The sequence below is a fragment of the Gopherus evgoodei genome, chromosome 23 (assembly GCF_007399415.2).
Source record: "Gopherus evgoodei ecotype Sinaloan lineage chromosome 23, rGopEvg1_v1.p, whole genome shotgun sequence".
Classification (NCBI taxonomy): Eukaryota; Metazoa; Chordata; order Testudines; family Testudinidae; genus Gopherus; species Gopherus evgoodei.
This window is the reverse complement of record NC_044344.1, coordinates 1,403,613-1,430,489: the sequence shown is the minus strand read 5'-3', so window position 1 is coordinate 1,430,489 and position 26,877 is coordinate 1,403,613. Positions and strand designations below refer to the sequence as shown.

The 26,877-nt window shown below is 56.3% G+C and overlaps 1 protein-coding gene across 4 annotated transcripts in view; it reads right to left on the bottom strand.

The window, feature by feature from the left end:
• STAT3 (signal transducer and activator of transcription 3) overlaps positions 1 to 24,302 on the bottom strand; it is a 34,500-nt gene extending 10,198 nt beyond the window's left edge. For 2 of the 4 annotated variants that reach the window (XM_030540931.1, XM_030540933.1), the window contains exons 1-8: positions 24,203 to 24,301; positions 5,289 to 5,434; positions 4,078 to 4,222; positions 2,766 to 2,864; positions 2,152 to 2,247; positions 1,982 to 2,063; positions 1,224 to 1,318; positions 324 to 475 (exon numbers count right to left, since the gene is read on the bottom strand). In XM_030540931.1, coding sequence (XP_030396791.1) covers positions 324 to 475; positions 1,224 to 1,318; positions 1,982 to 2,063; positions 2,152 to 2,247; positions 2,766 to 2,864; positions 4,078 to 4,222; positions 5,289 to 5,416 — 797 coding nt within the window. In that variant the 5' untranslated portion in view covers positions 5,417 to 5,434; positions 24,203 to 24,301. Of the gene's footprint in view, positions 1 to 323; positions 476 to 1,223; positions 1,319 to 1,981; positions 2,064 to 2,151; positions 2,248 to 2,765; positions 2,865 to 4,077; positions 4,223 to 5,288; positions 5,435 to 23,136; positions 23,254 to 24,202 lie in introns of all 4 variants that reach the window. The other 2 variants (XM_030540932.1, XM_030540934.1) reach the window with 2 other exon arrangements.
• Positions 24,303 to 26,877: the final 2,575 nt, after the last annotated feature.

Below are 26,877 nucleotides of genomic sequence, written 5' to 3'. Positions count from 1 at the left end.
TAAATTGCTCAGCAGTGGCCTGGGCAGGGCCCTGAGTCTTCACAGCCACCTTGCAAGACCCCACTGGCCGGGACGAATGGTTTGATTTGACAGGCAAACCAAACACCATTAAGTTTTCCAGCAGCCAGGCGGGCTGGTACAGGGCACGGCTGGGCTGGGGAAACACTGGGGACTATTCGGCCAGGCGGACGAGGGTCTCGGGACAGAGAGCCGTTCCTGGTGGTTTGAATTAAAGCCCTGCTTGGGAACCGAGCAGCACCCAGCCAGCTCTCAGTGGGGAGCACTAATGGGGACAGGCTATTGAGGGGCTCACGGGTTCTCACCAATTTTCCAGGCGATCCAGGCAGATGTTGGGAGGGCCCCCAATACAGGCAATTTGCTGCCTTCTCTTCCAGTCAGCCAGCTCCTCGTCTGCCAGCGTCTTCTGCACATACTCCATGGCCGACAGCAGCCCGGCCAGTTCGCTCACAATCCCCTAATCACGGGAACGAGACAGTCAGGTGTCGCTGGATCCCTGCAGTCCCTGCAAATTCTAGATCCCTTAGACGGGAGGGCCCCTGCAAGGCACCTGCAGCTCTGCCAGCACCAGTGGCTTCTACAGCGGCTCTGTGCACGTTCTGTTCTAGCCAGTCCTTATACCAAGCCCCTCACCGTGGTATCTGAGCACCCCGACACTGAATTTAGGGACAGATGTTCAAGTGCTCAGTGCCCAGAGGTGGGGCCAGATTGCCCAGCTCAGCTCCCAACCTGTCAAGCTCCATTGTGGCCATGTGTCATGATGCCTACATGTGAGCAGAGCCCTTCTGGGGGGGTAGGTCTGGCCCCAGGCTGCTCTCCACACACGGGACGCAGCACAAACACAGCAGCTGGGAAGTTCAGCCACTGCACACCCTTAGGTGGGGGCTTTTCACTTTCAAACAGAATCAGCAGAAGAAGTCAGAGCTGGGTAGCTCTGAAAGCGCCTGCACTGGGTTAGTGAGATCACACAAAATATGTCTGACATGCGCGCGTGGACAGGACAGGAGCGTCCTGCTACGCAACTCAGCTGCCCTTCGGCACGAGGCCACCTGCTGAAAGAGGCAGGACCTGCCTCCGCTCTTTTCTACCGGTGCCTAAGACAAGACAAAGCCGGTTTGGCGCCCGAGAGTGACCCGCCCGGCCGCTTTGACAAGCGAGGGCACGCGGGGGGAGGGAAGGCCAAGCCGGGGCAGAAAGCACTTTACTCTGCGCATTTGGTCCAGCGCGGTCAGCATCTGTTCCAGCTGCTGCATCTTTTGCCGTGTCACGGACTGATTGTTTCCGTTCAAATCCTGCATATCTGGGTGGGGAGAAGAGCGAGTTACTCACCAAATGCATGCACCCCAATGTCCCCCCAGCTCCTGGCTCCAGCAGTCCCCTGGGCTTTTGGTTTCAACTCTGGGGCACTGGGGAGGGGCTGCCGCACCCCCCGCTTGAAGTGGTTTCCATCATGTGCAGGGTTTACAGTTTGGTTCAATAGCTTTCAGCACCCCCAAAAATTGTTCCTATACCCCCGTCTGGCCCCCAACACAGGAGTAGCAGACCACCCCCAACCTCTCACACATTTATCCTCACACCCCTGGTCAGCACCAGTGCCCCCAGGCAGTGGGGATGCCAAAGCCCAGACAGCAACCGTCATGCTGGGCCAGGATCCCCACTGCATGTGGGGGCTCAGAGCGCGATCGTCACACCAGGCTGGGCTCACCTGAGGCACAGAGCGCGATCCCCACGGCCCCTGCCTGAGGCGCACAGACTGAGCGACTGCCCCAAGTCACAGGGAGTCTGTGGATGAGCCAGGAATAGAACTGGGGTCTCCTGCGTTGCAGGCTGGTGCCCTGTCCTCGTCCTTGCTGGGAGGAATGCCAGGCTGGCCCCCAGCACTGGGCAGTGATGGCTCAGGACAGGCCTCGCCAGATCACACCTCCCCACATGTTCCCCTCCAGACAGGTGCGTCCCCCTTTACCTCCTTGGCTTTTCAGCGTCTTGTAGTTGAAGTCGAAGTCGTCCTGGAGATTCTCCACCACCTTCATCTTTTGCTCCAGATCCTGCAAGGCCAGGAGTCGGGGGTCATTCAGGGGCAGAGGCTCAAACGCACTCAGCAGGGCTGGTCCCGGGGCAGCTAGGCAGACCTACCTGTACCCGCTTCCTCACGTCCTGTAGATGCTGCTCCAGCATCTGCTGCTTCTCTGTCACCACGGCGGCCGTGGGGTGTGATGCCTGCCCCCCTTGCTGCGCAGGGGAAACAACATGGGCATTTAGGAGAGTCGGATCAGAGACCCTGCAGAAATACCGTGTGCCCACGGGGGAGTCGCTTGCGCTGCTGGGGAGCTCCTGGAATGGCTGGGCAGCTTGGGCACTCGGGCAGCTTGGCTCAGGGCTTTGCAAGCAGATTTGCCTCCCCACCACGAATCAAACCAGCAGCATCACGTGCTGGGATTGTGGCTGGGGGCCCCGGCACTTAGCAGATGACACAGAGCCCTACCTAGCAAACAAGCGACAGCCGCCAAAGGCCCTTCGTTGGTGTCCTGCACTGCTGGAAACTTGCCGCTTTCCACGCACGCTGAGCTAACATGGCCCCCGTCCTGACGGATCCTGCAAATGGCCCCTCAAATCCCTCAGGGCCTTTGGTACCACCTACACCCTACTTCCGCCCAAAGGGTGCGTAGGCCTGTTCTACAACAGGGTCGAGGGGAGCGTCCGGCAGGGAACCGCCTCAGCAAAGAGCTGGAGCCACCCCCCGCTCTCACCTGAGCCGCAGTTGCAGCTGTCTGCAGCAAGCGAGATTCTTCCCAGAGACACCGAGCCACAATCCGGGCGATTTCCATTGGCTTTTCCAGGTACCTGCTCTATATGCATTTTCGGAGAGGGGGACAGGAGAAACACAGAACATCCAGCCAGCGTTGAGCAGCTGACGACAATGACAGATTGCTGAGCCCAGGGCATAGGCCAAGCATTTCAGAGCTGGTCGGGGAATGGCTGAGGGGTTTAACAGAGCTGGGAATCACAGCCTGCTAGGCTGAGGTTTTCTCCCTCAAAACAGAACTGCCTAAACCATAGAGTGGATGTGTCTAGTTTTGCAGTCTAGCATGAGCTGCCGGTGCCTCCCTGGACACAGATGATCCACAAGTGCGTTTTACAAGCAGTTAGGAGAAACTGCCAAGCTCCCACCCCCCAGTGCCTCAGTTTCCCCAGGAAGTGACCTGGTCACAGAGGGACTCATTGTCAGAGTTGGGACTAGAACCCAGGAGTCCTGGTCCCCAGTCTCAGTAAGGCCTGGGGCATGCCCCCAGCTCAGCTTGCTCCCTGGCCGGCTCGAACAAGGCACGGAGGGACCCAAGGACAAGGGCTGTCAGACAGGAGAGCCAGGTCCCTGGGAGGCAGGAGGGTGACCAGTATAGCTACACTGATGCAAACCCTCGTATGGGCAGTTCTACTGCGATACAGGGGCCACGACGGGGCGTCTGACTCCACAACAGCCAGGAAAGGGTTAACAAGGTGCTACCCGTACACATCGGCAATAGGCGTGGAGGGAGGTGTAAAGGGGGGAAGCTGGGGACTGGCTGGGAGGGGGTGCTGAGCTCTGACTTGGAGACAGGCTTGGCTGGGGTCAGGCACTGACCCAAGACGCTGTCTTGCTGCCAGAGCCCCGAGGGAAGGCGATGCTGAGATAGGACTGCTGCTTTGGCGTGGCTACCTGTGACCCACCCGTTGCTGCTGAGCAAGACGCCGGCCGGGGACACCCTGCCTGCAGGGGCGACAGCCCCGTGCAAAGGGCCCAGCAGTGGTTCGTTGTGTGGCTACATGGTGCAGCTAGACAGGGCCTAAGGGTGAGTCGAGCCCATAAGTTTCAGGGGGCCCGAGGTCAGGGAAGCAATCAGAACACCCTTGGCAGCCAGTCGGGCCGAGAACCCCGCTGTGTCTGAGCACAAGAGACGCCGCCACGTAGGAGAGCGGTGCTAGGTTAGGAGGCTGAGCCCCTCCCTGCCACCCATGCTGCTGACTCCAGAGGCTCTTTGTGGGACCCCCAGATCTGTAGCCAACCAGTTGCATGGCACCCACCTGCAGGAACTGTTTGATCCTGCGCAGGTTGTGCTGGTAGAGGACGTTGGATTCCTGCAGGAAGCGGCTGTACTGCTGATCGATCTCCCCCAGCAGGTTGTGGAACACCAGCGTGGCGTGGGACTCCTTGCTGGCAGCGTACGCCCTGCCGGGGAGGAACGGCAGAGAGGGGGGATTGAAATAAACCCACAGCACAGATGCAAGAAGGTGGGTAGGAACAGTCCGTGCACCAGCACCAGCCCCACTCTGCTCACCCCACTCTTAGCCCAGGATGACTCCATCAGCTGCATGGGAGCAACTCCCATGAGTACAGCGAGGGCAGGACCAGGCTCCCTGCTGGGACATGACCCCTGGGCACCTACTTGCCTGGCAAGGGCCCCCTAAGAAAGCCCCAGTGAGAGCAAGATGCACGGTCTGCATGCTTGAGTCGAGTGCTGCAGAAACCTGCTCATCCGTGCGTGCAGGCCCGACTCACTCATGCAGGCAGCCATGCATGCAAATTCTACACAGCCATTTTTAGGCTGCCACTGACAGCTTGGCCCGAGCTAGTCTCTGCAAGCTCCGTATGTGCTCTGCACCAGTACCCTCCACCTCCCGCCACAGGGAGTGTCTTCAGGAGCCAGTACCCAATCCTGGACCCGCCTGCAATGTGTAATGTCAAATCCCCCATTCAACGTGCTCCCGTCCATCTCCAGCACCGTGCACCTGGCTGCCCTACCTGCCTGCAGGTGTGATGCACACCAACATTCACCGCCTTGGCAGTGTCAGGTCAGCCAGTGCCGCAGGCGAGAGAGGGGAGGAAAAGTGCTTGTGTTTGCAAATCCCTCCCCTGGCTCCAGTTCTAGGAGAAATGCTCAGCAAGGGTCAGATTCACCCTTTGCAAAGGGCTGAGCACCAGGGCCAGGCGGCCTGAAACCCATTGGGGGCGACTTCAATGGCACCTAGTCCTGGTATCGGCCCCGGCCCAGGGAGAGCGCCAGCTGGACAGCCACAGCAGGCCAGCACACTGACGCTCCATTTGGCAACAGCAGACCAAGTGCAGGTTTGGAACAGAGAAATTGCCAGGCCAAGCGCACCCAGTCTCCCGCCTCCAGCTGCTGCAGTTATGGACTCGTCGTCTCCAGGTAAGTCCCATGCACTGGAGGCTGGCTCATGACCTGGAGCAAGCAGACAGACACCCCAGCTGCCGCCAGCATGGCACGAGGACTTACCAGTCCTGGCTTTCGATCCAGGGGGCCAGGAACTGCCTGAGCTCCATGGGGAAGCTGTCGCTATAGAGCTGATGCAGCTGCTCCAGGTACCGCGTGTCCAGCTGCTGTAGCTGATTCCATTGCGCCATCTCAGCTGATTCTGGAACCTGGCAACACACAGAGAACCACATCAGAGTAGCAGGGACGCCGAGCTGCAGGGGCACATCTTAGTTCTCCGGGGAACGACTCCTGCGGGGCATCTGCAACATGCTCGGAGCCACACGGTGGAGGATGCTCCACTGGAGTGACGTGATTGTCATCACAGGCCTGTGGGGAGGGTCCCAGTTAGATTTTAACACCACCACCACTCCCCACTTCGCCAGGCTCCTCGCCCATCAGGTGGGCCGCCTGGATGGGTGGCATCTCCCGTGCTTGATCTGAGCCCAAAGCTCAGGTTTCTTTAAGGCTGATGGAAATCCCCTCGGCCACTTCTGAATTCAGCAGAAAGAACAGACCCGGTCTTCCCCATTTTCAGAAACGTTCCGGTCTTTGTTATCACCCCTCCCCCCACAGGAGACAAAAATAACTCCCCTGAAATGCCACAGAGCAGCCTGCACTTAGCCCTCCCCCGTGCACGGGGGAATTGCCAGAAGTGTTTCTATGAATCCTGTGCATGCCTCAGTTTCCCAATTTGCACTGCTCGGGGGGGAGGGGCGGTGATGTCTGCTCTCAGGGCAGACTAACAGACTTTGCTGTCTGCCCAGAACGAGTCATTTTGAAACGGGCTGAAACTGACCCAGATCAGCAAGGGGCCCAGAGAACCAAGGACTCAACGGCTGCCACTCTCAGCAAGGAAGCTGAGCAGAGACCCCAGGTGGAGAACAAAGGCGGGGGGAGGGAGATAAGCCTTGGCTCTGGAAGAAGCAGGAGCCCTCGCCCCTGGCAGGAGCCTGAAGATGCTTCATGACAGCTTGGCTGGTGAATTGCTCTGGGTGGACCAGAACGGACTCTGCTTTACCCTCCATTTCTCTGAGCTAACTTAAGCCAGCCGGACCGCAGCACTGCAAGTCCCCAGACAGCATTTGCAAACCAGGATTCCTGAGGTGTTGCTGTACATACCTGCTGAGACACCCGCGGGGTGGGAGTCTGCCTCAGGGGGCTTGCTGAGCAGAACTCACAGCATGAAGCAGGGGGGCTGCAGCCCAGCGTGGCCTGTCCTGAAGGTAGAGAGCCCCCCCGGGGGTCTGGCACACTGGAGAGGGTTCTCCAAGAGCCTGATCAAAAGCTGGGGTGTAGCTTCGATCCTGTGGATCTGGGGCACCAGGACTAGCTGCTATGGGCTGGATAACAGGCTAGCAGGAACAGCCTGCTAGCTTCCCCAGATGCTCACAGAAAGGTTCCATGCAAAACTCAGCAGGACAAGTTGAAGGAATGAAAGCTGGCCAGAGGTAGGCCTAAGTGCTCTGACTAGGGGATTCAGAGATGCCTCAGGAATAATAGACAAACCCGATGACCCGAATCTCAGGCCTATCTTCTGACCCATCAGCCCTAGGGTACATCTGCAGCTGGAAAGAAACTTGGTCTAGAATGAGCTGCTAGAGTGAACAGATCTCCTGTCATAATTCACCCTGGTGCAGAGTCAACCCATGCTCCCCTCTCACCCCTTCCTGCATAGGCCCATGCCACCCCCCTGCGCAGGAGCAAAATTCACCCTGCGACACAGGGGCCTCGCATGTGCTGGTTTTCAGGAGCTCGATGCCACGGCACAAGCCACAGGCATCGCTCTGCGGTCCCTGGTGGCAGACATGCACCCGGCTAGTGTTCTCTCACCAAGAGCCTGGCTCCGATCAGTGCTGAGGTTAGAAGGTTAGAGGGCAAAGTGGTGAGAAAACGAGAGGTTAGAGCATCCTGTTAGGGCACATCTGCTGCCCCCCCTCCTTTGTGCTGCCAGGACACAACTGCACCTCTTTGTCCACTGGCCCACTAGCAGCAGGGAAGTGCATTAACAGAGACCATTTGCTCAGGGTTAGTTTGATACTACTGAGTGACAGACCCCAGGACATCGATTTTCCAGTGGGGTCCCCAAGACCCACTACACATCCCATCCACAGGGGTCTTTGGGGCTCCATTCTAGAGCCCCTGGCCTTTCGCTCTGCCCGCCTGCCCCTTTTCCAGTCTTCTCATTAGCACAACAGCTCTTTCTCTGGGCAGCTGGAGCGTTCCCCCACTCCAAGTGCGCTGGGCTGGCCAGAGAGCGACACCATTTCAGTTCATCAACACAGAAAGCAAAAGTACAAGTCTCCGAGTGAGCCATTTCCTACACGCAATAAAACGGTTTCTGCCTTGGGCCAGAGCCAAGCACCTCTTGAGAAATCGCTGGTTTCAACAACAATCAGTGAGTTGTATCCCCAGCCACTGACACGGCCCAGGATCCGGAAGGCAGCCCCGTTCCATTCAGCTCGTGCTCGCCCTGGGAACGGGAAAGCTCACTGACTATTTCATACCTTCTACTTACCCGGGGTGGGGTGGAAGGAAGATCTTTTCTTCGGCGAGTGGCGAGGCACGGCCGCGGTAGATGTCTGTTTATTAAAGCATGAACAAGCCACGGGAAGCAGCGTAACCGCGACTCCTGCTGCTGAACGGCAGCCGGCCAGTTATCAGTGCTGATAACACAACAGAAGAGTAGGCCTGCTCCCTTGGTAACACGACCCACAGCCTCTCGTCACGTCCCGGCTGCCACCAGACACAGGATCTGCCCAGACACCAACCCTGGCACAGCCGAGCAGAACATGCTCCTCGGGGAGACACGGGAGTTCGTGTTTCCAGGACGTGGAACAGAACGGCCGCAGCTTTCAGTTAGGAGCCTAGATAGGCAGTGGATCCCAACTGACTTCCATGGACATGCAACGCTTCTGGGGAAAGTCATCCACGTGTTACGTGCCTCGCTGTCAGCTCCTGGTTCAGCAGAGCCCTTAAGCATGCGCTTGGCGCGCCCTCCCCCCCCCGTTTCACGGGGGTGGCTCGGCCCAGGACGAGGCGCTTGGCGCGCCCTCCCCCCCCGCCCCGTTTCACGGGGGTGGCTCGGCCCAGGACGAGGCGCTTGGCGCGCCCTCCCCCCCGCCCCGTTTCACGGGGCTGGCTCGGGCCAGGACGAGGCGCTTGGCGCGCCCTCCCCCCCCGCCCCGTTTCACGGGGCTGGCTCGGGCCAGGACGAGGCGCTTGGCGCGCCCTCCCCCCCCGCCCCGTTTCACGGGGGTGGCTCGGCCCAGGACGAGGCGCTTGGCGCGCCCTCCCCCCCCGCCCCGTTTCACGGGGGTGGCTCGGCCCAGGACGAGGCGCTTGGCGCGCCCTCCCCCCCCTCCCCGTTTCACGGGGCTGGCTCGGCCCAGGACGAGGCGCTTGGCGCGCCCTCCCCCCCCGCCCCGTTTCACGGGGCTGGCTCGGCCCAGGACGAGGCGCTTGGCGCGCCCTCCCCCCCCGCCCCGTTTCACGGGGCTGGCTCGGCCCAGGACGAGGCGCTTGGCGCGCCCTCCCCCCCCGCCCCGTTTCACGGGGCTGGCTCGGCCCAGGACGAGGCGCTTTGCTGAGCGAGGTGGGACTGCTCACCTTTCTGGGTGAGGCACATGCCTCAGGGACCCCTCAGGCTCCTGGTCAGCAAAGCTGCTCTTGGATTCCTACCTGCAGCTGACAGCCAGGATGGGCCACTGCACTGGAGCCAAGACCTGCACGGATTTGCACCTCATGCAGCCCCTCTATGTTCGGCATCAGAGGACAATACCCGATGGCTCGGGCTTGGGATTCTCAGGACAAACTCCGCTCCTGCCACAGCCTTGGTGTATGCAAAGGAAGAGGGAACCCTGAACCACAGACCAAAACCACATCACTGGGGGATTGAAGAGACACGCTGGGCAGACAGTGGGTGTGTGTTGTCCTCAGGAAGATCCCACCCCCCATAAACCCACCAGCGCCCCTCACGACATTACACAGCTTGTCGGCTTTCCCAGGACATACAGTAACACCAGAGTGAGCGACTCCTGGCGAGCAGAGCACCACCATCTCCTCTTGCAACCTGAGATGGCCACCACGCACGAAGATGAGTAGTACAGAAACAAACACAGCTCAGAGCACCGATAACCCAGCTCCATCTGTCACAAGTGCTGAAGAATTTCAGGTTCTAACCCTCCCCATCTCCCTGCCTGCAAAGGTTTAATTCCCCTACTTGCCTCTGCACTGGTGTTAGCCAAACTAGCAAGACTCGGGCTCCTATTAGAGCCTCTGAGCGCAGGTTGGCCATGGAGAGGCTGAGAAGACACAGGTCGGCACAACACAATATCCACGCAACCTGGACCCAACAGGGGAACTCAGCCCTGGGCAGAGGGGCAGTTCCAGGGCCACACGCCAGGTTAGTGGGATTTCTGTGGTGCACAGGCCTGTTGCTAGCTCTGTGCACAGGGTGAGCTTCCCCCCAGCGGGGCACACAGGACACCCCCAAAGCAATTCTGAAGAGCCATAGACACGCAGCCTAGCCCATGTGCTGCACCACGCCCCTCAGAGCCAAACCCTGAGGCGAGATACCGATGGCCCCGATTCAGCAAAGTACTTAACCATGTGCCTAGCTATAAGCACACAAGCTGCTCAAAGTATTGGCTGCATCGGGACTCAAGCTCCTTGCGTCTGATCCTGTAGACTTCACACAGCTTCAGCGGGAGTCATGTCTGCCTGAGGCTGTGGGTCACGGAGCCGTAGAAATCCTTGGTTGAGAAGGCAGAGATCTGCAGCTGAGCCCTTTGCACCAACTAGTACTTACATTGCAGCCCTTGTCCCCCACCCCACCCCTCAGCACAGTGCACAAGACTTCCCAGCACTTCGAAACGAGGAGTGAACCCACCAGGCAGTGGAGTGCTTCTTCATTCAGCTCCCACACTGCTTCCACTGCCATGCAAATCTCCCTAGAGTGAAGCCAACCCCAAACTATCCCGGGGGGGGGGGGGGGGAGGAGGATGTTTTCGGCAAGACCCGACTCTCTCCATGTAACACAACATTTCCAGTAGGCTCCCTACCTTTGCCTGGAGCTGCCAGTTACGGAATTTCAGCAGGATGCCAACACACCCTGTCCCCAAACCAGACTCTACCTTGATTCTCGGCTCTGGTTTCCCTCCAGAACCAGTGCAAGGAATGAGCTACACTCGACTTACAGTAAGTGCGGGAGGTGGGGACTGCCAGGAACCACAGCAGAAACGAGGAAGAAATAACTCTTGGGTTTATTCCATGTGTGTCAATGGGAATCAAATGAAAACTAGCAGGGGAAACCGTGGCTTGTTCACCAGACAATCTGCAGCTCTGTAAAGGTGTGAGCAAATTCAGTCCCCACTAAAGGTCAGCTGAGCACAACCAGCCATCACCAAAGTTCAGCTGAGTGAACCTCCTCACGAGAGGATGCTGTGTCAGTTCAGTATCTCAGGCCAGAGATGGGGGGCGGGGGGAGGAGAAGAGACAGTGGCAGATGGGTTGCCATTGCAATAACTGGAGTTCAGTCTCCTTATGACAGGCCAGGGGCAGAGTGAGGAGCAATGCAGGGCTCACAGCCTGGAGAACAGTGGACCATTCCCTCGCTCACTGGGCTTACATTGTGGTAACCCAACTGACTTCCACCGTGTCACTCCCACTCCGTGCCAGAGGGCAGCCAGATCCTACGGCTTCAGTGACAGTAAATAACTGCAGGGAAAGCCCAGGTAACCCCACATGAAAGCAATCTGAGCAAATAATACAAGAGAAGCTGACAGCTGGGAAAGCCTGATTTTGGGGGTGGGTGGGTGAGAGGTTACAGGAAGCATCAGAGATCCCAGCACATGCCCTGACTCACTCCCTGCACTTGCCACCCTCCAAGAGTCACTGGAGTTAGAGATCAGGAAACCCCTCAGCAGTTCAGGGTGGATTTCTGCAAGCCCTGAAGCTCAGAGCCAGCTTCGACACCTGCAGGCGAAGGACTAACTCAGTGGGATGAGGAAGCACAAATCACACAATCAGACCAGAGTGAGAACAGCTGCTTTTCTCTGCTTCTGTTTTAGCAGCAGTCAAAGGCCTCAATCTGAAGAGAGAGAAACTTACCAAAGCTGCAGTTTCACAGTAATCAGACTGTTTTCCCTTCTCTGCCTACTAGGGCGCGGGACCCTGCAGACAGTCATGTGCTGATCAGCAAAACCGCTACACACTTGCAATGCTCAGCACCTCGGAGCCCAACGCGGGTCAAACAGCAGCATCCAGAACATGAAGCTACTTGGGAAAGTTTACCCCTAATGACCTGCCCACAACCAGTCTGTGGCCAAGCCCTGAGGCCTGATCCTTAAACAAGTAAAACAAAACAGCTGAACATTGTGCATGGTAATAAAACCCAAACGGAGTTCTTACGCAGAACAGGAATCTAGAGAGCACAGCACAGCAGTGCCGTTCCCTGTCTCTTAGGCACCTCTGCAGCCCTGAGAGACTGCAGCCCAAGCTGGGGAAAGGCTCTGCAAACTAGTCTGTCCTCATACTGCAGGCGGGGCACCCTGGAGCTGATGTCACCAGCTTCAAAAAGCCCTGAGATCATCTCCTATTAGCCTTACAATGCTGCCAAACTAAAATGGCTCAAAACCTGATGGAGCAGCTGCTTTTTTTAGCTCACCAGGGATGAAATTAGCAACAGCATGAAGCCTAGAAAACCAGTTTCACCCCCAGATCTCAGAGTGTTTCCCAACAGAGAGCTAATAGTAAAGCTGGGGAGAGAGGGTTCATCCCAGAGGGTGCTGACTGAAAGCCAGAACCTGCTATGCTCTGGCTCCCCCCAACCCCAGCCAGCCAAACCTAGGATGCCAGCAGTATCTTCACTCTGAAAAGGCCAGCAGTGCTTGGAGGGACTGATCTGCTGGAGTCAATGGACAGTCTTCTCCTAGCATTGATGGGCTTTGCACCGGCCCTTCTATGCCCATGGCCTGTGCCCCAAGTCTGCCACACTTCCCCCAGACAGGCTGCTGCTCCCTCCGAGCCTCAGCCCAGACTAATCTCTCCCACGAGTGCTGGGTCCTCCAGGTGCTTAGGGACTCGAAGCTTTTGCTATTGTATAAGCAGGCAGAGACTTCCCTTGGCACACAGCCATAGCAACTTCCACAGGGCCACCCTCTGCCCCAAGCCTTCCTCTCAGGGCTCTCAGGCCAGCAGCCTGGCCCATCTCCACCAAGACAACCTGCAGCTCAATCCTGGCTTCCCTGGGGCGGGCTGACTCCTTGCAGGCAAAAGCCCCCCCTTCAGACCCAGCCCAGCCCCACTGTCGTCTTCTTCCACCCGCTGCCCAGTGCCTGGGCTCCTGACCCTTTCTTCCCACCTCTGCCCACAGTCCCCCCTGGGTGCTGCCCCATGTGCACACCTGTCTCTGAGCCCCTTTGGAGCACAGCAACTCTCTTCTGTGCAGATGCCAGAACTCCCTCACCCCCACACACGCTCAGAAAGCTGCTGCCTTCCCAGACATACAAGCTGCAGCAAAGCCCACAGCAGACTGATATGACTGGGCTGGCTGCGTGGCTCTCAACACCCTGATGCTGTCAGCCCTCTGGCAGAATCCCTCAGGGGAGATACAGGTAGAGGATCCTGCTGCTGGGAGCTCTGGGCCAGGTCAGCCTGCAGTGGCTTTCAGCATTGTTATTAGCCGCACTTAAACTTGAAATGCAACAGAGTGCGGGTGTGACATTCCTTGGCTTGCACGTTGCTTCCAGAGCCTCAAGCAGCACCAGGCACGTAACTGGTCCCAGAAAGAGATCAGCCTCCTGGATTTACAGCTGCACCCACCAGGGTCCCCTAGTAGCCGCTGCCAGCTCGGAGAGGTGTTTGCACGGCCTCCCCACCCATTCACACTCCTGCAGAGCATCCCCGGGATACTCACTGCCATCGGATGGGGTGGGAAACAAGACTGGAGAAATACAGAGCAGCCAGCCCACCCGCCCACCCTCTGTAGCCTCGCTGCTCCAGGGACAACAGCCTACCCGAATGGAGATTTCAGCCACTTTGATTCTCTTGAAGTGTCTTTATAGCATTACAGAACAACCCTCCTCTCTCCGCCATGAATGGCTCCTAGGCACATGTGGGGAGAATTCGGAGCACTCCTCACTCCCTCTGGACCAGGGACTGGCAACCTATGCCACACGTGCCAAAGGCAGCACGCAAGCTGATTTTCAGTGGCACTCACTCAGCCGGGTCCTGGCCAGCGATCCGGGAGGCTCTGCATTTTAATTTAATTTTAAATGACACTTCTTAAACATTTTAAAAACCTTATTTACTTAACATACAATAGTTTAGTTATATATTATAGACGTATACAAAGAGACCTTCTAAAAACATTAACATGAATTACTGGCACATGAAACCTTAAATCTGAGTGACTCAAAGAAGACTCGGCCCAGCACTTCTGAAAGGTTGCCCACCCTAGTCTAGACTTTGTTGCTTGTTTTGGTTCTAAGTGGCAGGTCCTGAGATCACCCGAATTCCGATCTTGACCACGGCACAGGTTGCAATGTTACTCAGCACAGAATTGGGGGATGTCTAGATACAGAGGGGCAGTGCGAACGTGCACCCTGAACACCTTCCAGGAGACCGCAGAGCGCAGCAGGGGCCTTGCCGCAGGGAAACAAACCCAGCCTCCAGCGCAGCTAAACCTATGCCCTGCTGTGTCTTTCATAAAGATCATTTGAAACTACTCAGATGACGGCTGGAGAGCAGTTGTGTGCATGGCTCGGGGTGTTGGCAGCCCGAAACCAAGATCCCTGGGCTGCTGCATGACAGTGACGTTCTGACCAAGTCAGCCACGGCTCACTTCCGGGAACAGTTCCTGTATCGGGTGCCAAACCAATCTGAGCTTCTGTTCATGCATGCGAAATGCTTCCGAGTTCCCACGGCAAGAGAGAGGCAGGCCCGGCTGCCGAGAACAGCTTCCAGGAGCAGGCCCCACATGCGCACTCTAAATCAACCCCTTGGCCACAGGACCCGCAGGCACCGACTGGAGCCAGGAATAGTAAATCACCCCGGAAAGCTAGGGCCTCAACTTGCCTCAGCTCCAAGGGGGGTGAGTGGGGAATACTGGACAGGGTGCAGCAGGTCACCCTGCCCCTCCCCACACACCCGTCTGTCTGTCCCACCTACTGCTCACATCTTGCCTCTTGTCAACTGCCAGCACAGCAGGGGCCCTCACGGCTGGAGCCTCTGGGGCTGCCACCATCCAAATGGCCAGTCACAAGAACATCTCCAGGTGAATATGCAGAGTTAAACTCCTCTGCCCATGCTGCGCCGGGCTCGGCTCCTGCGGCCATGCACTACAAGGCCTTCATCTGCAGCCAGATTAAAAGAGCAGCTGAGTAGCAGCCATGAGCTGAGAAGCAGGAAGTCACATCCTCCCATTCCATCTAAGTTACATTAAAACACTCTAATATCAGGCTGTGATGAACTGGGGCTGTTCTTAATGTCCCCTCTGAATACTGTGGGGGGGGGGCCTCAATTCCTGGCAGACCCTCTGTCGCCTGGCAACTAAGGGCCAGGCCCTTCCTCCCCCTGCAAGGGGATGCTAAAGGTGTGGCAGAACAAAGAGGTCAGGTGACCTCCTGGCCCGGGAAAGAGACATAGCCCAGAGAAGAGGGGCTGGGAGGGGTTGTTAGTCGGGAGCTGGCTGGGGACGAGGAGTGAAGTGCAGACGTGGGGGTCTGGCTCACTGCCCCCCAGAATGGACCCGGCCGAGGGGTCCGGTTCGCTGTACCTACAAGCTCTGTTTTCAACCCTGTTCCTGCCATCGAATAAACCTCTGTTTTACTGGCTGGCTGAGAGTCACGTCTGACTGCAAAGTGGGGGTGCAGGACCCTGTGGCTTCCCCAGGACCCCGCCGGGGTAGGCTCGCTGTGGGAGGCGCAGAGGATGCTGAATGTTCCAAGGAGACCCAGGAGGTGAAGACGTGTGAGCTTCTTGCCCTGAAGAAGTCTGCTCCAAGGTAGAGGAGGTTCCCAAAGTCCTGCCTGGCTTTGTGGGGAGCAGTTCCAGAGCATTGCCCAGGGACTCTGTGACACAGGCTATTAAGGAGACCCTGTCCTAACGGTCCCCACTATCACCACATAAAGAAAGATCTTATGATGGCTAAAGAAAACGTAGTTTGATAAAATCCTGTCAGTCAAGAAATCACTTATCGATAGCTGGGGGTTGTGAAATCCTCATTTCTGTGTTGTTTTGTCACTATGGTCCCCACTTCCCTACTGTTTACCTGCATGGTCTCTGTCTGGTTCTTTAATTGTTTCTGTCTGTTACATAATTAATTTTGCTAGGTGTAAATTAATTAAGGTGGTGGGATAGGATTGGTTAGAGAATTTTGTTACACTATGTTAGGAATAAGAATGAGGAGTCCTTGTGGCACCTTAGAGGCTAACATTTATTTGGGCATGAGCTTTTGTGGGCTAAAACCACTTCATCGGATGCATGCAGTGGAAAATACAGCAGGAAGATACACACACAGAACTGTATTTTCCACTGCATGCATCCGATGAAGTGGTTTTAGCCCACAGAAGCTCATGCCCAAATAAATGTCTTAGTCTCTAAAGTGCCACAAGGACTCCTCATTCTTTTTGCTGATTCAGACTAACACGGCTCCCACTCTGAAGCCTGTTAGGACAGGTTAATACAATTTTAGCACAAAGGACTGGTTAAGGTACAGCTAAAAAGAACGCAAATTTCACCACATAAACTGGAGTCCAAAAGGAAGTTCTTTGGGAACCAACTCCAGGACATGGCCCCACAATCAGAGCTGCCAGAGCTCAGCTCTCTGCCAATGACACCGGGCAGAGACTGGAGTCCCCCAGATGACCTGTTCCTGATGGGCCATCAAGAAAACTTTATCGGTCTCCTTGGGAGTGGCGAGCACTGTATGTGTAGCGTGTGCCGTCTGCTTCTGGTGACTGTTAATAAATAGAGGTTATGTAGTATATTACTGTGTAAGAGCCTGTAAACCCACAGAAGATTAAGCCCTGAGTCCACAGGGAAAGGGGGTTTGCTCTGAGCCCATGGAGGAGTAGAGTTAGGTGCTTTTTGCCTGAAGCCCTAGGAACTGGGTAAAGGTGGGTGCCCTTAAGTGTGTAACTGAACATTTTGTGCAGATAACAACCCGGGGGCAGGATTCAGGATGTGCTAAACTGACTGGCCCATCACCAAGCTAGGAGCAGACGGGAAAGTACAGATGGAACTGCTGGAAGCTTTCACGTGGCCAGGGGGCAGCTTTGCCATCTCCTCTTGCCTGCCGCTCCACCCAGAGGTGGGTACAAAATTGAATGCAAGGGGCTCCTCTCCTTGGGGGGTTAGCCATCAGAGTGGCTGCATCTGTGCCAATGGCTACCAGTAGGGTGACCAGACGGCAAGTGTGAGAAATCAGGATGGGGGTGGGGGGCAATAGGAGCCTATATAAGAAAAAGGCCCCAAAATTGGGACTGTCTCTATAAAATCAGGACATCTGGTCACCCTAGCTACCAGAGTGTCCTGGACTACTGTACCAGAAGGGACAACTGTAATCATCTGCTCTGAACCTCCCACATTACACAGGCCACAGCCTGGCCCTGAATTAACTCCTGTTGGAATTAGAGCAGCCCTCGTTAGAAAAACATCCTCTCTTGATTTAAAAGTTGCCAGGGATGGAGAATCCAGCCCAGCCCTTGGTAACTTGTTCCAAGGGTTAATTCTCCTCCCTGCTAAAAAAGTGACTCATCTCCAGTCCGACTTCGTCCAGCTTCCACTTCCGGCCGTGGGATTGTTACATATCTTCGTCTGCTAGATGGAAGAGCCTCGTCAAAATTCTGCCCCCCACCCAGGTCCTAACAGACCAATCCAGTCGGCCTTTCAGCAGACAGGAAAAGAGAAGACTGAGAGGGGACATGATTGCAGTTTTCAGGTAATCTAAAAGGGTGTCATCAGGAGGAGGGAGAAAACTTATTCACCTTAGCCTCCAGTGATAGAACAAAAGCAATGGGCTTAAACTGCAGCAAGGGAGATTTAGGTTGGACATTAGGAAAAAGTTCCTAACTGTCAGGGTAGTTAAACACTGGAATAAATTGCCTAGGGAGGTTGTGGAATCTCCATCTCTGGAGATATTTAAGAGTAGGTTAGATAAATGTCTATCAGGGATGGTCTAGACAGTATTTGGTCCTGCCATGAGGGCAGGGGACTGGAGTCGAGGTCCCTTCCAGTCCTAGAGTCTATGAGTCTCTTTGCTGGGCTAAACGGCTTGAACTGCCCGGGTCTATCACTAAAAGCATGTTCTCCAAGCCTGTATCATTCTCGCGGCTCCTTGCTGTAATTTATTAACATCCTTCTTGAACTGCAGGCATGAGAACAGGACACCGGATTCCCAGCAGCATCAGATCACTGCAAAATACAAAGGCAATACAGGCCCTCTGCCCACTCGAAATTCCCTGTTTATGCACCCAAGGATGAGATTGGGCCTTCTGGCCACGGTGTTCAGCTCATCATCCAGCATGAGCCCCAAGTCTTCTGAGCCCCTGCTTTCCAGGGCACAGTCCCCCATCCTGTAGCCATGGCTGATGCTCTTTGTTCCTAGATGTGTCATTTGCCTGTAGCCATATTAAATGTTTATTGTTGGTCTGCACCAAGCGATCCAGATAGCTCTGTATCAATGACCTGTCCCCTTCAGGATTCACCACTCCCCTAGTCTTTGGGTCATCTGCAAACCTGATCAGTGATTTCATGTATTCTTCCAGTCATTGATGCAAATGTTAACTAGCTAGGGCCAAAACTGATCCTTGCAGGCCCCTACTAGAAACACACCCGCTCAGGGATTTCCTGTTGAAGTTACATTGAGACCTACCAGTCAGTCACTTTAATCCATTTAGCACATGCTATGTGGATTTTATATTGTTCTAGTTTTTAACATCAAAATATTGTGCAGTACAAAGTCTTACCGAAGTCTATGCTATCAATGCTAATCCCTTTATCATCCAAACTTGCAACCACACCAAATATATCTATATCAATATCAATTTAGTCAAGAGTCTATTTGCCATAAACTCATGGTATTAATTACATTACCTTCCCTTAATTCTATATTAATCCAGTCCTGCATCAGCCATTCCCAGTACTTTGCCTGAGGTCGACATCAGGCTGACAGGCCTGTAATTACCTGGGTTGGCCCATTTACCCTGTCCAGATACTGTCACATGAACTTTCTTCCAGTCCTCTGGAACTCCCCCAGGGCACCAAGAGTTACAGAAAAATCAACATTAATGGTCCATCGAGCTCCTCAGCCAGATCTTTCAAAACCCTTGGATGCAAATTATCGGGACCTGCCGATTTAAAGACAGCTAACTTTAGTAGCTGATGTTGAGCCACTTCAAGGCTACTATTGAAATTGAAAGCGTTTCATCATATGACGACTAGCTCATATCTAGTGTTTCCCCCCCAAATACTAAACAAATATTTACTGAACACTTCTCCCTTTGCTGCATCATCAGTGACAACTGTAGGCACTGCTGCAGTGTGAGTAGTGACTGGCACCAGTGTGGCCACCCAGAGCAGGGGTGTGTGCTGGTGGCAAAAGCCCCAGCAGAGACAAGCCCCAAGAGAAAGGAGGAAGGGCTACTCCATCTCTCTTGCATTATTAAAGCACTAGTCTGACTAACCTTTAAGGGGGTCCCTCACCCACCTAACCCAGACTTGCTACTGCTCAGTGTCCCCGGCTGAGGTTTAAAGACCTGAGGGATGAATCTTTCCGATTCTGCCTGGCTTCTGTCTCTGTGGTTAGCCTTTCCTTTCATCTCTGGAGCAGAGCCAGCCTGTAACCATTCTACCAGTATCTAGTCTCACGTCACACTGGTACTAGGTGAAATAAACAGAGACTCTGCAAAGGTACCAGATGCTAGAACGTTAGCCTCGGGTTCCCTTGGTTATGCTATAGCAGCATTGGGGGTGTGCAGGCGGGGAACCACAGCTACCCTGGTAACTCTGATCACTGCTAGCAGGGGACAGGCCTGCATGGCACAAATTTCCTCCTCAGGAGGCACAAGAAACACACACTGGAACATTACTTCAGCCTTAACAGAGGACTGGCCTCCTCCCAAACAGCTCCCAACACCGTTTTCTTCCTAGCATGCTTCATTTGCGACCCAACTTCCTGAGCTGTTCCTGCACCGTGCCAGCAATTATGGGAGGCCATTTTAAGCTGATGCATTAAATGAGCCAAGTCACAGAGCACACACACACTTCTGAGCACAAGTCTCTCCCCCAGCCTAGCAGCTGAATAGGTTTGGAAAACCACAAGGATCATTGAACTCCAGTGTGTCTTGCCACGGTGGAGGGCAGGGGTGGGTAATGAATGGTTAAAAATAGCTTCTCTCAGTCCTTGCATTTTGAATGCTTGATGACCTGCCTTGGCAGGCACTCCCATGAAAGCCAGGGAGTAATGAGTGAGAGGTGCTGTTTAACAACCTTTGTTCTGGGGACTGAAATGCAGCTGAGGAACAATGCAGTGCAATCTGTGCTCCAGATCTCCTTTGGGAGGGGGCGGGGGAGGTTGTAATGAACCCAAAATGCAGCATGCCAAGTGGGGAGCTGCATAGCCAACTGTAGGGGACAGACAGCCAGACCCCTCCAAAGAGCCCCCATTTTCTTGGAATGCTCCAGGGCTATTCTCACTCCTCCACCGTGCCAAGCCAGAAGAATGACGCCCTGCAGCTTTACAGTCACGCAGGCAGGCTGGAAAACAGGAATTCTCCTTCATGAAAAATGCTTCATCCCACATTGGAACAAAACAGAGAGCAAGAGAAACATGCACGCACCAGAAGAACCAAAAGCTTGTCTCTCCCGGCACTCACCTGGGATGTGGGAGACCCAGCTTGGAGTCCCTGCCCCAATCAGGCAGAGAAGGGATGCCTGGATCTCCCATGTGCCTTAATCACCAAGCCAGGAGGGGGTGGGTCTGTCTCCCCCTCCCTCCCATCCTGGAGGACCCAAGAAATCTCAAACTTTTCATCGGAACATTTTGGGGTTGATAAATTGGTATTTTCCAACAAAGAAACAACAAGTGAAACAATTCCCGACCAGCTCTCAGCAGAGGTCCTAACTGTCTGTGGGAGTCATTCCCGCCACCCACCAAAGCTTTCAAATGAACTTCTCTTCCTCGTCCCCCAAGACAGGTTTGTGAGGCTGCAGCAGTAGATTAACAGAACTTCACCAGCTCAGGGGAAGTTGTGCCTGGCTGTCTGTAGTATGACAAAATACATGGACTTCTTCTGTAACAGAGAAAGTCCATTGCCCCAGGCAAATGAGCGAATATGGCTCTCAGGGTTCAGATGGCCAAGAAAAGTAACCCTGGAGGAGGAGAAAGTAAAGTAATCAGTGCAGAGATTTAGGAAAGGGTGAAGGATGGTGCAGCTTTTCGGCACTAGTCTGGAACCTGGGGAATAGTCCATGTTCCTCCAGAGAGTTTGAGTAACCTTGGGAAAGTTACTTAGTCTCTCTGCCCCTCATTTCCTCATCTGTAAAATGGGGAGAAGACACCCACTGGGACTGAGAGGCACTCGGATGCTACGGTCATTGGGGCCAGATAAGGACCAAAGAGATTTCCTGACACAGTGCTGCAAAATCATCTACCATCATGAACCCCAGACCTTGTGTTTCACCCCAGACGACAGTTTTCTTCATAAAACTACTACTAAAGACAACGGTCTGGTCCAGCTGAGATGTGAGCTAGCACAAAACACACTCGCAACTGTTCACAGTGAAAACAAGCAAAGGAGAATAAAATGCCACTCAGTTCACATCTGTCAGAAACCTGAATCAGCTTGCTAAGCCTTGGGTTGACCAAATACAGAATCAACATTTCTGGTTTTCAGTCTTGATTCTCAACAATCTCAGTAACCCAGCAGTTTTGATCGATATTAATGCAATGCCTCTAAGAACAGATTCTGCAAGCTCTGCTAGAAACTCTTCTTCTTAAGCATTGTGAAATTCACGCCATAAGGATCCTTTTGTGATCAAAGCCTGAGAGCAGTCGGGGGGTGGCACTCAAGGCCAGAACCCAACAAAAACTAGTTTTTTGAATGTCCAGAGTTTGGCTTCTTAAATCAGCTCAGCGATTGCCCCCATCCATCTGCTCCAAAAAGGCAGTTTCCAGTCAAAGCTTTCTGAAACGTCATTTTAAAATGCACTGAACTCTACAACCGCTTCACGGAATGAACAAGGCCATCTCGACACTCCCACCGCGTTTGCAGAGCAGCTGCAGCACTTTGATACGCAAGGCTCTGAGTAAGATGGACAGCAGACACTGTCACCCCAAGGTTCCCCAATGCTAGTGCAGAGGCTGGCAAGAGGGAAGAATGCTCAGGGTCAGAGCCTGGATGTCTTACAGAGTTTGGTCAATACCAACCAGTTCCTTCCTTGCAATAAACCACGGGATTTGTGGGAGGGCCCATGGGTGGCTAGGGCTGCCAGGTCTCTTGTTTACAACTGGAACACCCATCAAAAAGGGACCCGGGCGGCTCCGGTCAGCACTGCTGACAGGGCCACTAAAAGTCCAGTTGGTGGGGTTGGCAGGCTCCCTACCTGGCCCCCCAGAAGCAGCGACATGTTCCTCAGCTCCCAGGTGGAGGCGCAGCCAGGACAACACTGCGCAATACCCCCACCCTGAGTGCCAGCTCCGCAGCTCCCGTTGGCTGGGAACCACAGCCAATGGGAGATGTGAGGGTGGCAGCACACAGAACCACCTGGCTGCACCTCCACGTAGGAGTCGAGGGACATGTCACTGCTTCTGGGAGCCCCCTTGAGGTAAGCACCACCCCGCACCTCCCTCCTGCACTCAAACTCCTTCCTAGAGCCTGCACCCCACACCCCCTCCTACACCCAAACTCCCTCCTGGAGCCAGGACCCCGCACCCCACACACACACACCAATCCTCAGCGCCCTCCCACACTCAGCTCTGCCCCCCAGCCTGGAGCCCCCTCCCACACCCCAAATCCCTCATCCCCAGCCCCACCCCAGAGCCCACAGCCCAACCCACTGCCTCAGCCCGGAGACTCATCCCACACCCTGGGGGAGATAGAGTGAGCATGGGTGGGGCCTCTGGGAAGGGGTGGGGCAGGGATGTTCGGTTTTGTGCAATTAGAAAGTTGGCAACCCTATGGGCATCGAAGGCTAAGCCTCCCCTAACCCAGCCATGGGCCTCCCTGCTCCCCCTCTCCCCTGAAGCTGGCAGGGGCTCAGCTCCAGCTGGCAGCCTGGAGCTCAGGCTGGCAGCCAGAGGCTGGAGCGGCCAGGAGTGGCTTGGGCCAGTGCTCAGGCCAGCTGGTGGCCTGGGGTGGCTCTGGCCGGCCTAGAAGCAGGCTGGCCAGGGCTCCGGCAGAGCTAGGGGCTAGCCTCCCTGAAGAGGGGGCTCACTCGCTGCCCGTGGGACACAACACCTTGTTGTAAAAGCGCCAAGTGGTGGCATTCACATACGCTCTTAGTAATGCTGATTCCATACCTTTCAGGTACAATGCTCTTATCTATTTCTCTAAGGTGCCTAGTTCATTTCTGGGTGCCAGAAAAACAGCCCCCCATGCCCCCCCAGTGGCTGCAGACCTAGCGCCTCAGGACAGAGAGAAAGTTGACAAGTAACAACAAAAGTGAAATTGTGGAGTCTTCTGGCCGAGGCTGTGAGACCCACCCAGCCCTGACACCCTCGTCAAAAGCAAGGTGATTCCAATCATCCCTGACACCGGATATTAGGCCTTTTTCATCCTGCTTCAACTGTAGGCAGCTCTGCTGCTAGACAGGAGAGGTGCAGGGAGCTCACAAGTGCTAGCAAGGAAGTTTCTCAAACAAAAAGCACCTTTTTCTACCAACAGCGCTGTGCAAAGAGACGCCCCTCCGGCCACTGGCTGGGGCCTTGTGCCCAATTCGCTCAGCAAGTCACCTCGGAGCGTGGGAACAGGAGGAGTCAGTGGCCCTGGTCGGAACAGCAAAGCAAAGGTGCTTAGCAGCTGGGCCCAGCTCCTAACTCCAGCCCCTGGGCTGCTACTGAGCGAGCAACAGCAGCGCCTGGCTGGGTCAGGCTCCCGCTAGGCACAGCTGGTCTCCCTCAATCCCCATCAGCTCCCAAGGGAGCACTGAGCAGGCACCCAGGGCCCCTGGCACTCACTGTGGCCCAGTGCCACCTATGCTAGCCCCGGCCCATGGCTGCAGCAGGGCCCGGGGAGAGCCGGCAGCCAAGCCAGGCTGATGCAAGACAAGATGGAAGCGGCTGCCAGGGGCATCACCACTTTCTGTTTCCTGCCTCCCGTGCATTTAAATCTCACTCTCAGAACAGCCCCTGGCCGCTGCCTGGCTTGCGACTTGAGAGAGCGCCAGGGGCACCTAGCACCCATGGGAGCAACTGCCATGCCCCGCCGGTCTGACCCCAGCACCCATGGGAGCAACTGCCGCGCCCCGCCGGTCTGACCCCAGCACCCATGGGAGCAACTGCCGCGCCCCCCGCCGGTCTGACCCCAGCACCCATGGGAGCAACTGCCGCGCCCCCCGCCGGTCTGACCCCAGCACCCATGGGAGCAACTGCCGCGCCCCCCGCCGGTCTGACCCCAGCACCCATGGGAGCAACTGCCGCGCCCCGCCCCCCCACCGGTCTGACCCCAGCACCCATGGGAGCAGCTACCAGCCCCCCCACCGGTCTGACCCCAGCACCCATGGGAGCAGCTACCAGCCCCCCCACCGGTCTGACCCCAGCACCCATGGGAGCAGCTACCAGCCCCCCCACCGGTCTGACCCCAGCACCCATGGGAGCAGCTACCAGCCCCCCAGCCCTGCGCCTCCTGGCGGCCTGGGCCCAGCCCGGGGGGACCCACACGCCCTCTTGCGCCTTGAGCACCCAAGGGAGCAGCACCCCGAGGGGCCCAGCTCACCTGCGGGACGGGGGTCCCAAGCCGGGCGGGGCGGCGGCTCCGGCTGTCCGGGGCACTCGGCCTCCTGCTCCCTCCGCGGCGGACCAGAAACCTGCTGCCCATCAGCCCCGCCCCTCCACGGGACTCGTCACAGCGCCGCTGGCCAATGGCGCTCCGCCTTTGCTCATTATTCACGAGGGGACCTGACCTCTTGGCCAATCAGAGCCTCTTATCCACGAGGCTCGTTTATTATTCATAAATTGCCGGGGGTGGTGCCCCCGGTGGCTCTTCCGGCATGAATCTTCCCCTCCCGCCGCATGGCCGGGCCAGGGGAGAGGGGAGCCTGGAGGCTCCGGGGCGGAGCGGCAAGTGCCGGGAATATCCATGCGGGAAAGTCAGCTGAGTTCCGGGCAGCGCCTGACATCAGCGCGGCGGGGCTGCCGCTGTCACCGCCCCTTAAAGGGCCAGGGGCACGTGGGGGGCTGGGCCCGATGGGGGCTGAGCCCGGGGGCACGTGGGGGGCTGAGCCCCGGGGGCAAGTGGGGACTGGGCCTGATGGGGGTTGAGCCCCGGGGGCACGTGGGGGGCTGAGCCCGGGGGGCAGTGGGGGGCTGGGCCTGATGGGGGCTGAGCCCGGGGGGCACATGGGGACTGGGCCTGATGGGGGCTGAGCCCGGGGGCCACGTGGGGGCCTAGCCCGGGGGACACTTGGGGACTGGGCCTGATGGGGGCTGAGCCCCGGGAGGCACATGGGGACTGGGCCTGATGGGGGTGTGGGGGGCTGAGCCTAGGGAGCACATGAGGGGGGCTGAACCTAGGGATAGGGGCACATGGGGACTGGGTCTGATGGGAGTGTACATGGGGGGTGAGACTGGGGGCAGGAACATGGGGATGGGCGGGCTGAGCCTGGGAGGAGGAGCAAAGTGGGGGTGGAGGCACATGGGGAGGGTGAGACGGGGGGCAGGGACATGGGAATGGGGTACATGGGGGGCTGAGCAGGACTCAGTTTATTTCCCCGGGGAGGACTCAGCCTTTCAGCCTCCCCAGGGGGATTTGAACCTGTGTCTTCTCGGAATCTGTGAGCATTAGCCCCAACGCCCCCCACCCCATACACACACTATCCCCACTGTGAAATTGGGGCAGCCCTGGGCTGGGCAGCAGACATCCATGTACATCCAGATGCAGCTGCCTCTGGGGCTCGGTGCATAGATTTGCCAACAGTCCCTTATTCCCTCATTGCAGTACAACAAGACTGGGAGTTACTGAGTGCTGCAAAAAACAGCAAGAAACACCCCTGGCAAAGGGAGGTGAGTGCTGCTTAGTTTATTATTAAAAAGGATGAGGATAATACCAGAGGAGGGGTGTGGCAGGGGTGCTAAGAAAACAGTTCCTTCTTTCAGAAATACAGCATTGGCAACCCCCAATGAACAGCGACGCAGCAGTTTAGGACAGGAAGTGAAGGGAGTGGGAATTTTAGAGCGGCAGTAATTGGCCAAATAATCTCGGCAATTTATTTCAGCTCCTTGTGTCTGTGCCTTGGACTGGGGGTCGGGGATGTGACGAACTGGGAAAGTTCTTAATATATTCTCTGAGTACTGTGTTGGTGCCTCAGTGTCCCCATGGCAGTTCTTAAGTATCTGGCAGAGCAAAGGGCCAGTGCACCTAAATGCCTGACACTCTGTCTCCTAGCAACTGATGGCCTGGGCCCCTCCTCTGCAAAGGTACCAGCTGAAGGTGTTGGAGACAAAGGGATCAGGTGACCTCCTGGCCCGGGAAAGGGGCTGAGCAGAGACGAGGGGCTGGGAGGGGTTGTTAGTCTGGAGCTGGCTGGGGTCAAGGGTGGAGGGCAGACGTGGGGGTCTGGCTCACTGCCCCCCAGAATGGACCCGGCTGAGGGGTCCCATTCGCTGTATCTACAAACTCTGTTTTAGACCCTGTTCCTGTCATCAAATAAACCTCAGTTTTACTGGCTGGCTAAGAGTCACGTCTGACTGCAAAGTGGGGGTGCAGAACCTGGTGGCTTCCCCAGGACCCCGCTGGGGTGGACTCGCTGTGGGAAGCGCACGGAGGGGCAGAGGATGCTGAATGCTCCAAGGAGAGACCCAGGAGGTGAAGCTGTGTGAGCTTCTTGCCCTGAACAAGTCTGCTCCAAGGGAGAGGAGGCTCCCCAAAGTCCTGCCTGGCTTGGTGGGGAGCAGTTCCAGAGCATCGCCCGGGGACTCCGTGACAACTGGTGGCAGCAGCGGGACGTACTGCACCCCGTGAATGGCGCTGCTTGCAGTAAGTGACTGGGGAGCAGTAAAACAAAGGAGGGATAATGAGGACCAGGCGTGCAGAAGGCTCAGAGAGGGACGGTTTCAGGGGGCAGTTAACCTCTGGGAGTGTGTGACCAGCGAGAAGGACTGTTGGAGTAACGGGGTCCCCCTGAGGACTGCAGCGAGCAGTCTCAGGGGTGGAGGAGCTTGCCGCTCGACCCTGGGAGAGAGAAGGATTTTTGCAGTAGCAGGGTTCCCCTGGGGATTGCAGGAGCAGTCCCAGGGGCGGAGGAGTCTGCAGCTCGACCCTGGCAAAGAGGTGGTGACCACGAGAAGGGCTGGCACACCAGGGGTTCTTCCTGGAAACCATGGGGGAGCCAAGAGCACACAGGCCTGTGAGTCCAGAGCCACTTGGGAACGATGAAGTGATGGCCTATCACC